The 12087-nt window shown below is 49.1% G+C and overlaps 1 protein-coding gene across 1 annotated transcript in view; it reads left to right on the forward strand.

Annotated features, from left to right (window-relative positions):
• Window positions 1-8978: 8978 nt before the first annotated feature.
• The window catches only part of loxhd1a (lipoxygenase homology PLAT domains 1a), an 80865-nt gene continuing 77756 nt past the window's right edge, over window positions 8979-12087 (forward strand). The window contains exons 1-2 of the mRNA XM_030084855.1: window positions 8979-9714; window positions 11021-11135. Of these exons, the coding sequence (XP_029940715.1) occupies window positions 8979-9714; window positions 11021-11135 (851 nt within the window). The remainder of the gene's footprint in view (window positions 9715-11020; window positions 11136-12087) is intronic.

Here is a 12087-nt window from a genome sequence, read left to right on the forward strand (position 1 = left end):
GTTTTGTAAGTTATCAAACCAGAGAGAACAATACACTCTAAACACTGATGATGGAGAACACGGAGAACAATACACTGAACACTAGCACTGGAGAACATGGACAGTTGCACTTGGGCTGTCCCTGTTGCCATAGAGATGGGCTGGCGCTGGTTTAACGCTGTTGTCAGTGGCGCTGTGGCTGCTGTGGTGTGAACACACACCCAAAGCGCAGTGGCAGGTTGTGTTTTCACGTGAAGTGGTGGTGTGTTTAAAACCTTCAGGAAAAGCCACAGGCGAGTTTTCTACCTGAAGTTTTTCTTGTAGCTCTTCCTTCTCCAGCCCCCGGCTGGACGCCTCACCCAGACTGTGGATTCATGAACTGGACCCAGCCTCCCCGACAGACCCAGACTGCTGGCTTCCATTGCCACCATGTTTCTGTTCCACCTGTGTCTCTCCAGTCACCACACGGTGGCGCTCTCTGCCTCCGGCCGCAGGACGCTTCTTTGTAATGTGAACAGTAGTCTTCATAGTGATGTTGTTTCTGTGGAGTTTTCTAGTGGCTCTGCTGTACAGAGGTTTTGTTTTCTACTCGATTGCACACTGATATTAACAGTGAGGCGGTATGGCGGCGGTACGGCGTCGGTACGGCGGCGGTACGGCGGCGGCCGCTCTGCTCCTCTCTCTTCTTCTTTCGTGTCCCTTCTCGGACACAATGTGGGTGTGGCAGCTTTTGTGGTAAACAAAGCCTGAATCTTGTTATTAAGCTAATATTTAACATGAAAAAGATGAACAACTTCTAACATCTGATTGTCTACTTTTGTAGCTGTTTGGTATTCACCAGACTCCCCAGATCTGCAAAGGCTTCGGAGGGCCAGTGTTCAGTGGCCACTTACATAAAAACCTCCTCTGACTCTGCTGCTGAGATCTTTGTTTCTCATTACTTTTCTTGGCCTGCTTTGTTCAAGGGTCAATCTACAGAAATGTCCACTTTTGGCTTGACAAAAATGTCTCAAAATGTTAATTTCCCCCTAAATATTTGCAAAAGACGAAGCTGTGAATGGCGGGTGCTTTATGAAGTGTGTGAATCACTGGTTTTCTCCAGTGAACTCAGAGGAATAAGAAACAAACCTGCTTCAGGGTATCAGAATATTTTCACTCAAACTGGATAAATCTCACCGCATTACAAGTTAAGATACTCGAGTAGGAAAGTTATTCTCAAAAAGTAGTTTTTGATTACAATACAGTACACTCTAAACATGAACAATGGAGAACACGGATCAGACCTGCAGTTAAAATACTGCACGGTGTTTTTACTGTTCTGGAAGAACCGTCACTGAAACGAAGAGTAGTGCTCAGAAAGGCTCTCAGTTACACTTCAGTTGGAAGAAATTGTCTCTTTGAAATGTCTTTGGCATCGTTTTGTGGGGATTTCCTGCGTTGTGTTACTCAGTCCTCTATGAAGAAGCTGAGCATGTGGGGTGTGTTTTGGCGGGAAAGACTGAGTGGGCGTGTCTGTAGACTGACTCTGGCGCCTGGCAGGCCGTCCGGGTGGCTGGACGAGCCGGCCCGCCTGTCGCGTCCATGTCTTAACGCCATATTGCCTTATGAGGTGCGCCCCGTCCGCCACCCGGCGCCCCGCTGCCCACCAGCTCAGCGTTGGTGTGAAGTGTGCTGGACGGCCGGCGCGGCGGCGGTGCGCCGCCCTCTTCTGGATCTGCTCCTTTGGGCGGCGCGACGCTCTGCATGACTTTACTCTGTGCTCGGCTGTGTGTGCCTGCTTCAGTGATCACCACATATGTTTACACTCCGCCGTTCGGCAGCTCGCAGCGCTGTTAGAGACGCGTTCACCCAACCCTCTCACTGAAAGACCGGCGGAATCGTACAAAGCATGGTTATAGGGCAGGCTCTGCCACTTTCCAGGACTTTCTACCAAATCAAATCAGTGGAGCTTCAAACAAGCAAATTTTCTGAAATTAAAGGGGACGTTGATCAGTGGACCTTTTTTAACCTGTAAACACTATCAAATAGCCTGATACCAATGTGAAACGACACCAAAGTGTCCAGTAATGCGGTTCATGTCTTTGCCCGCAAGCCCTGAAAACGTTCTGCCTGGCTGTGAAGGCTCTGGTTCACTGAGGGTTTTCTATCCGGACCGTTGTGACGTAGATGTGATCCGGCTTCCTTATATGGTCATGCTGAGACCCGGCCCTGGTTCTCTGTGCCTGGTGTGTGTGTTGGTGTTAGATCCAGAGAACATGGCTCCCAGAAAATGTTTATTTGGATATCCTGGAAAGGCAGTTTTATTTGGCTTTCCTGAAGACGAAGTCGCCAGGCAGCAGTGGGAATTATTTCTTTTTCCGGGTCAGAAGAAGACAAATCCTCCAGTCTCTGTCTGCCGACGGCATTTTGCACGACACTGTTTTGCAGAAGCGGTAAGTTAGAACTTTTCAGTGTCCTGTGTTTATTCTGTGTTAGCTATAAAAGTTATTTCAGATGGTAAGGTTGGGTGCTCGAAGAAATCATCAGCTGATAGGGGAATAGCGCAAAAAAGTTAGAATCACCACCAACGTCCGAAATTAACAGCCGCCAACGGCAGATGAATTTTCTGTTTGGCGAGTAAATAGCGGGGTTATCTGCCACACGGGGCAAGGGGGGAATGTTTTCTACCATAATAATAATAATAGGAAGCGTTTTGGGACGCAAAGTGTGGGATCACTACAAGTTGAAACGAAAACATAGTGCAGCATGTCTGTGGTGCATCGGAGTTATCCTAGCATGATAGCACATCGTATGCTACACCAAGACGTAGCAGGTTTACTATCAGAGCAGCGTCGCTGCAGCAGGTCAGTGAAAATACAATCGTCCCATAAATAAGAGGCAAATAAATATTTTTACAATCAGCTGTTTACACGTCTGAGTCCCAGAGGAGAGCCAGCAGTCGTCACCAACTGTCTTTGAATGCACCACACCGCCAAGGAGGTCCTTGAACGCAACGTGAACTTAAATGGAAGTGATTCCACAGAAGAGGCACAACATGTTCAAAAGTTCAGGCTGGATTTCTGAGGAATGTTCCATTTCACAAACAGCTGATATGGCAACGCTTGTCAGTTATCTCCACCTCCATACCGGCAAAGTGGGTGTGACCAATCACAGCGAGTGGGATGCACACATGGATGAGACTCGGATGGAGTCAACTGAACAGAGTGTTTTCGGAGGAAGGAGGGAGCAAGGAAGCGGCGCAGTAAAAGACACAGATCTACCGAGCCTTCTGACTTTCTGGGTTTTAAGCAGGAGGTGTCAGAAAAGTTCCCACAGGGAGAACCGGCTCGTGGCGGCCAGGCGTTCATAGTGACGTTGCTTTTTGATCCTTGGATGTCGGCTCTTCCTGTCATTGTGAAGCAGAATTCACCAAGCGTTGGATTGTTCTCCACTAATAGGGAACGTGAGCTTTCAGTGCCGGTTATCCTGTATAGGCCCTCTGGGGGGGGGGGGGTGGCTAGAAATTAAATACGAATGAGCAAAACCGGCCGATCAACGTCCCCTTTAAGAAAAAATCCCATCAAAGAAAAAGCAATACATACCCAGACAGTGCCACGGGCACAAGTTAGACATGTTTTATTACCATGTTTCCAACTTGGTGGTCATTTCTAGAGAATTCTCTCTCCTTTCATGGATTTTCTCCCTCAGCTGTTTGCTGCCTCTGTTAGAGCAGTACCAGCTGCACAGCCAACTTGGTTCTGGTTTTCTTGTAAATAATTCTCCAGTGTTTTTTTCCTTTTCTCTATGTTTAAAGGTTTTTCCTTTATCTGTTTTTCTTTTTTTTTCATCTCACTCTATTCCAATGTCTTTCCTTCTCTTTGTTTCCATTTCTGAAGAAAGAAGTTGTATTAATAGTTTGAATTAATTATAATTTGAGCATTCTTCCTGTATAATTGTTTGAGTGGTTTTATCTGTTTCCCCTTCATTGGCCAATTCCTGTATTGGCTTTTTGAACGGTTTTACTTGATTTCCCTGTTTCCAGCCTGGAGATAAGATACGTTTTGAAAATCAGTGTGGAATGCAGTTATAACAAAAATGAAAAGAAAATGTTTAATCTTGTCAAAGCTTGATGGAGCTGACCACGCATGCCACTGGCCACCTGGACGATGATGGCTGCTCGCCCTGCTAGGAGATTTGTTGTTTTCCCTCCACTTCGAATTGCGAATGTTCATTTTTCACCGCAGGAAGTCTTGAAAGACTCAGCGTTCGTGCTCGCTTGCTCCGCTCTCATTTTCTTAGTGTTTGATTTGAACTCTGTTCTCATGTTTATCGACTCCTCGTGTGCAGGAGATGCAAATTCAGTAAATGTGAATTTTTTGAGCTGAAACCACGAAGCTGTTTTCCAATCATACCTGATTACAGGACAGGGGGAAGTTGAGGAAGCAGTCTGATGAACCAAGGTGACATTACACATATAAAAAACTGTGTTCTGGCAGTATCTCCTTCAAGCCCCAGTCCCCCCCCCACACACACACACACACACACACACACACACACACACACACACATAGCACTTCTTAACTGATCCTGGATCGTTACTTTATACTTGTACTGTGTTTGTAAATAAACTTGTTTGGATTTTCTCAATACTGTCTGGGTTTTCATTGGGATAATCTCATAAGTCCTTTAGCACAGATTGCATAATAGTGCAAAATATTCCATATTAATGCATCTTCATTGCGTATGATTACTGAATGTTCTGCTTAGTCTTCACATGTTGCCTTCAGGAAGCTGTAGGCATCCCATAATAATCACAACCTGACGGCCTAATAGATGTCAATAATCACAGGAATGGCTGACCTGTTGTAACTTTAATTACATATTAGATTCTAGGGTTTCATCATATATTTTATTAATTTGTTCCAGACACAGAATACAGATACATACAGGAAGAAGAAAAACAATATCTGCTATCAGATGAGGTTTGACTGCAGCGTCTCGGCCTCGGGGTAATGTGATGTTGATAGATCAGTATGACCATGGCGTGTGCCCCCCCCCCCCCCCCCCCCCCCCCCCCCCGGTGTCAGATGGCAGCAATAAGGCTAATGGGATGATCTGCAGATGTGTCAGAAACCTGCAGGCTGCTTTCTTTTCGGCTGCTATGAAGAGGATTGTTGGACAGTGATAAAGTATCAGACTTGCTGTGTGAATGTCATTTCACACTCAGAACATTAAGAATTGGAAGTGGCTGTTTTTTCATTCAGGAACACTTTCAGAAATAGACAATGATGACAATTAAAAATGAGCAAACAAATTTCTTTAGAGGAGCGACATTACACCGAGAGCTGCAGTATCAGCGGCTAATCAGCCGTTAGCCTCAAAGCCAGGCCGTCAGAAGGACTGTGGAAGAACACCCACAATGCAACAGTTTTTGGACATTTCAAAGCATCTACATGGACGACATCAAGCTGCAGCCAAGACTGATCGGGACATGGACTCCCTGATCCACCTCACCAGGACATCCAGCAGGGACATGGACTCCCTGATCCACCTCACCAGGACATCCAGCAGGGACATGGACTCCCTGATCCACCTCACCAGGACATCCAGCAGGGACATGGACTCCCTGATCCACCTCTCCAGGACATCCAGCAGGGACATGGACTCCCTGATCCACCTCTCCAGGACATCCAGCAGGGACATGGACTCCCTGATCCACCTCTCCAGGACATCCAGCAGGGACATGGACTCCCTGATCCACCTCACCAGGACATCCAGCAGGGACATGGACTCCCTGATCCACCTCTCCAGGACATCCAGCAGGGACATGGACTCCCTGATCCACCTCTCCAGGACATCCAGCAGGGACATGGACTCCCTGATCCACCTCACCAGGACATCCAGCAGGGACATGGACTCCCTGATCCACCTCACCAGGACATCCAGCAGGGACATGGACTCCCTGATCCCCCTCACCAGGACGTCCAGCAGGGACATGGACTCCCTGATCCCCCTCACCGGGACGTCCAGCAGGGACATGGACTCCCTGATCCCCCTCACCAGGACGTCCAGCAGGGACATGGACTCCCTGATCCACCTCACCGTGACGTCCAGCAGGGACATGGGGACGTCTCTGGGACTGGATCAGTGTGGACAGATGGTATCAAGCAGAGGGACGATGGTCCAGACTGAAGGGCTGAACTACCTGAAGACATCAGAGCTGTGGAAGAAGCTACAGATACCTGGAGAACCACAGGATGAAGCAGTCTGGAGGTCAGAGGTCAGAGGTCAGAGGTCAGCCACAGCCAGATCCCTCCAGAGGGTGAGACAGGTCCTGAACAGTCAGCTGGATGGCAGGAATCAAATCCAGGACATTAACATGTCTGTCCTACCAGTAATCAGATTACCCAGCTGGTATAATATCCTGGACTCTGGAAGAGATGAGAGCTACCGACATCAAGACCAGGAACCTCCTCACAAAGCAGGAGGGTTCCACCCCAAGTCCAGGTCCTGAGGCTGGAGGCCGAGGACTGGGGAGGGTCAAAGGTCAAAGCCAGCATCCAGGAGGAAACATCCTCCCTCCAAGAACACATCCAGAACATGACCCAGTGAGAACCTGCTCAGTGAAGGCCTCAGACGGTGGAACCCCGAGAGAACCAGGAGCCAGAGGAGGATCATGGGAAGACAAACCCCTACAGGGCATGTTCCACCACAGCCTGAAGAGGCTGACAGAGAGAGAACAGAGAGAACATAGAGAACATGGAGAGAACACAGAGAGAACACAGAGAGAACATAGAGAGAACATAGAGAGAACATAGAGAGAACAGAGAGAGAACATAGAGAGAACATAGAGAGAACACAGAGAGAACACAGAGAGAACACAGAGAGAACATAGAGAGAACATAGAGAGAACACAGAGAGAACATAGAGAGAACATAGAGAGAACACAGAGAGAACATAGAGAGAACACAGAGAGAACATAGAGAGAACACAGAGAGAACACAGAGAGAACACAGAGAGAACATAGAGAGAACAGAGAGAACACAGAGAGAACACAGAGAGAACATAGAGAGAACACAGAGAGAACACAGAGAGAACACAGAGAGAACATAGAGAGAACATAGAGAGAACATAGAGAGAACACAGAGAGAACATAGAGAGAACACAGAGAGAACATAGAGAGAACATAGAGAGAACATAGAGAGAACACAGAGAGAACATAGAGAGAACACAGAGAGAACATAGAGAGAACACAGAGAGAACATAGAGAGAACACAGAGAGAACACAGAGAGAACACAGAGAGAACATAGAGAGAACACAGAGAGAACACAGAGAGAACATAGAGAGAACACAGAGAGAACATAGAGAGAACACAGAGAGAACACAGAAAGAACACAGAGAGAACACAGAGAGAACATAGAGAGAACACAGAGAGAACATAGAGAGAACATAGAGAGAACATAGAGAGAACATAGAGAGAACACAGAGAGAACACAGAGAGAACATAGAGAGAACACAGAGAGAACATAGAGAGAACATAGAGAGAACATAGAGAGAACACAGAGAGAACACAGAGAGAACATAGAGAGAACACAGAGAGAACATAGAGAGAACATAGAGAGAACATAGAGAGAACATAGAGAGAACACAGAGAGAACACAGAGAGAACATAGAGAGAACACAGAGAGAACATAGAGAGAACATAGAGAGAACATAGAGAGAACACAGAGAGAACACAGAGAGAACACAGAGAGAACACAGAGAGAACATAGAGAGAACACAGAGAGAACATAGAGAGAACACAGAGAGAACACAGAGAGAACATAGAGAGAACACAGAGAGAACACAGAGAGAACATAGAGAGAACACAGAGAGAACATAGAGAGAACACAGAGAGAACATAGAGAGAACACAGAGAGAACATAGAGAGAACATAGAGAGAACATAGAGAGAACACAGAGAGAACATAGAGAGAACATAGAGAGAACATAGAGAGAACACAGAGAGAACAGAGAGAGAACATAGAGAGAACAGAGAGAGAACATAGAGAGAACACAGAGAGAACATAGAGAGAACATAGAGAGAACACAGAGAGAACATAGAGAGAACATAGAGAGAACATAGAGAGAACACAGAGAGAACATAGAGAGAACATAGAGAGAACAGAGAGAGAACACAGAGAGAACATAGAGAGAACACAGAGAGAACAGAGAGAGAACATAGAGAGAACAGAGAGAGAACACAGAGAGAACATAGAGAAAAATCGTGGGAACTGTTCACAAGCAGTGGTGTTCAGTGGGTTGTTCTGTAAACGGACCAAATAACGGAAGTTGTCTGTTTTCACTTGGGAACTTTGTTGGAAACAGGTTCTCAGATTGAGGGGAATCATCCAACTTGTGAAAGAGTTAGTTTTCCAGCAGTGGGTTAAAAGTTGTGAGAGTAAGAGCAGTCACTGAGCGTTTGGAGATGAAGCCACGCCTGTCCCAGGCGCTGGCGTCTTTTTGTCCCAAGACGTAACAATGTGTTTCAAACACGATGCTACACCCTGTTCTAGAATGAAGCAAGATGCTGTAAAAGTGTGTGTGTGTGTGTGTGTGTGTGTGTGTGTGTGTGTGTGTGTGTGTGTGTGTGTGGCTGCAGGTAAAAGCGAAACACCCCGTCCCGTAAAGCGATCCTGACACTATGAATAATGGAGCGAGCCGTGGCAGCGAGGATAAGTTCTCTGAGCAAGGCTCCTTTTTCACGGGCTTTCTCCCATCGCTCACGTGACTGCAGAGGTGACAGTAATTTTTCATGAGTACTGTCTGCATTTGTATGACCATACTGCAAACCGGATGGGTCTGAGATGCCCCGGGCGGCAGTCAACACCTCCAAGCGTCCCGAGTCGGGACATGTGTAGCGTGGACCCGGCGGTCCCTCCGCCTCACCACAGCCCAGGGTCAAACGAATTGCCTTACACCATTAGAAACTCAACGCAGCACTTAGTGAGCTGAAGTCCAGGGAAGTGGATGAATAAAAGATGCCGTCGAAACAGACGAAATCCACAGCTTCAGAAGAAACCCAAGAGGCTGATGATGAGGTGGAGGAAACCGAGCCAAACCCAGAGGAGAGAGGCGGCGGCGGCGGCGTAGCCGGCGAGGAATCCACTAAACGGGAGAGGAGTCAGAAGAAACACAAGAGAGCAGGAAGCTCGGACAGTTTGGAGGCCCCAGAGGAAGAGAAGACCAAAAGAGAGGGAGACAGGGTAAAAGAGAAGAAGAAGAAGAAGAAACCAGGGGAGGAAGCTGAAGATGAGTCTGTGATTAGAAGCAACGATGGTGACAGCGAGCAGAACAACAACCAGACAGAATGCAAACCCAAAAAGGAGAAGTCAGAGAAGCTCAAGGAGGAAGTGACTGAAGGAGGCAAGGAGGAGAAGAAGAAAAAGAAGAAATCCTCCTCAGAGAGTCCAGAGGCAGAGGACGAGATGGGCTCCACGGACAAGAAGTCCAAGGACGGGAAAAAGAAGAAAAAGTCCCACAGCAACGATGACGAGGAGCCTTTAATGGAAGAGCAAGAAGAGGAAGACGCAAAGAAGAAGAAGAAGAAGAAGGCCAAGAAGAAGGGATCTGCAGACAGTGATGAAGACAAGAAGAAGAAGGGGAAGAAGTCCCGGACCAGGCAGGTGGACTACGCTGTGCTCTACCAGAACGAACTGCTGAACTACCACACCGACTCCTCTGACGGCTACGACGACGAGTACTACAAGAAGAAAGGTAGGAGCACAGGTACAGGCCTGCAGGGGCCCCCCCACCACAGGTACAGGCCTGCAGCCCCCCCCCCCACCACAGGTACAGGCCTGCAGGGTTCCCCAGTCCCCCCCACCACAGGTACAGGCCTGCAGCCCCCCCCCCCCCCCCAGCACAGGTACAGGCCTGCAGCCCCCCCCCCCCCCAGCACAGGTACAGGCCTGTAGGGTTCCTGCGGGTCACCTCCGTCACCCCCCCCCCTCCCCCATTCATGCTGTGTTCTGCATGAACGGAGCTCAGCAGCAGCTCAGGCTCAGACAAGTGCTGGGTGCCGTCCCGTTCCGTCACCGGGGGCCGGGGCCGGGAGCCGGGGGCCGGGGGCCGGGGGCCGGGGGCCGGGGGCCGGGGGCCGGGGGCCGGGGGCCGGGGGCCGGGAGCCGGGGGCCGGGGGCCGGGGGCCGGGGGCCGGGAGCCGGGGGCCGGGGGCCGGGGGCCGGGGGCCGGGGGCCGGGGGCCGGGGGCCGGGGCCGAACCAACCCGTCAGGCTGCTCTCACCCTCCTGTCTCTCCTGTCCTTCCACTGCTTCAGGATCCTGCATGTTTGAAAATAACTATTCTTCTGCAAAGGTGATGAATCCTAAACAACGGAAGTGTGTACAGACAGTACAGACACTTCCCGGCTGGTTGTGGCCCACAGGCCTCATGTTTGACATCTCTGGCTAGAGGTTAAAGAGGTTTGCTGGTCCAAATCCCACAGCTGGCTGGTTACTGCTGCTGTCCAGGGATGGATTCTCTGTAATGAAAACTTTCATTTTTCTCTTCATTCTCGTACACAATCCTTTCTTTCTAAAAGTCAGAGGTGGACTCATCAAACTGTTCCTGACTGCCCCGAACCTATGAGCCAGCGGCCGCCTCTGGCCGTCCGTTCCCTCTACAGAGCTACCTGTCTCTGGCAAAACAGACATGAAGAGGTGATCTGAAGCACGAACTGGTTCTCTCGCCGCGCTGCTCTGCTCTGCTCACTCCTCCAGAATTCTTCACACAAACTGACTTTCAGGCAGTGCAGACGTCCCGGGACTTCGTTCTCTGATGAAGAGAAGACACGTTCATGAGGTGGTTGTGAAAGGCGAGATCCGTTTGGCTGCTGGATCACCAGACAAGGACTGGCTGCAGATGGAGTTCCCTGGCAGCCGTGTGGAGGGAACAGAACGCTCCCTCCTGCTGGCCAGAAACAGTTTATGGTTGTTTTCATGTCTAACGTCCATTTAACCTGTTTTTGTTTTTACTGCAGAATCCCACATTCTCTCAAGTGTCTCCCTTCTTCTGCTTTGCAGTGTACGAGGTGGTGACCATAACCGGGGACGTCAAGGGCGCCGGGACGGACGCCAACGTGTTTGTTACCCTGTTTGGAGAGTTTGGCGTCACGCCGAAGGTTCACCTGGCCAGCAAGTGAGTTCAGACTGCTGGACGTTCAAGTCAAATGTAGAGACACACCGAAACCACTTTTAAATGGACAGGTACCAGTACCAGTACCAGTACCAGTACCAGTACCAGTACCAGTAATAACCTTCAGCTACTTGTCCAGACTGAATAAGGATACCAGTACTGACTGACTGCCATTCAGTGTAATTCGTTCTCCATATTCAAACCACATGTGAACCACCTCCACCTGCTCCACACGTCTCAGCTGATGGAGCAGCTGGTGTAGAACCAGTTATCAGTGGGAAGGTGACCTGCAGTCTGTCCTCATTTAGTCCTTCTCCTTAATGTTGAAAAGTCTTCAACCCACGCACGTCGCTCGTCCTCTCTCGTCGGCCTGCAGCTGACGTTGCTGACTGATGACGTTATGTAACGCTCTCCAGGTTGTGTCGGGGAACTTTCTCTGAGTACAAGTAATCTGTGCAGCATCACGACCAATACTGGTATCTTTACCAGTGCACCTCACGGTCTGCAACCAGCTACCACTACACGCTCACCTCCAAATTCCACTGCGTCCGTTTGTGCTGCGTTCCGCTCAGCTCCGCTCCGTTTTGTCAGAACCCTCCGCTCCGCTCTGCGCCGCTGCGTCTCTGTTCCGCCGGCCGGAGAAGCAGAGCAGCGCTGCGCTATTTAGCATCGACCTCCAGAAGCTGAGCAGTCTGGGCCACACTGGCGTCTTTCTCTGTACATCCTGTAGAAAGGATGACTGGGGTCAGATAAAATGTTGTGATTCTCCACTTCCAAAATCAGCGTCTCTTCATCCTGGTTGTTGTGCTTCAACACTCTGAATTTCGTGTGACAGGATGTTGACATTCAGAATAAAATGCATACATGGTCCTGAATATGTATTTTGTAGAAAACACGAAATTTATGGACAATAGCCTGCAAATGGGCCGTATATGCAGCTGTGTAAACATTCAGA

The sequence above is a fragment of the Salarias fasciatus genome (genome assembly GCF_902148845.1).
Source record: "Salarias fasciatus chromosome 7 unlocalized genomic scaffold, fSalaFa1.1 super_scaffold_4, whole genome shotgun sequence".
NCBI classification, from domain to species: domain Eukaryota; kingdom Metazoa; phylum Chordata; class Actinopteri; order Blenniiformes; family Blenniidae; genus Salarias; species Salarias fasciatus.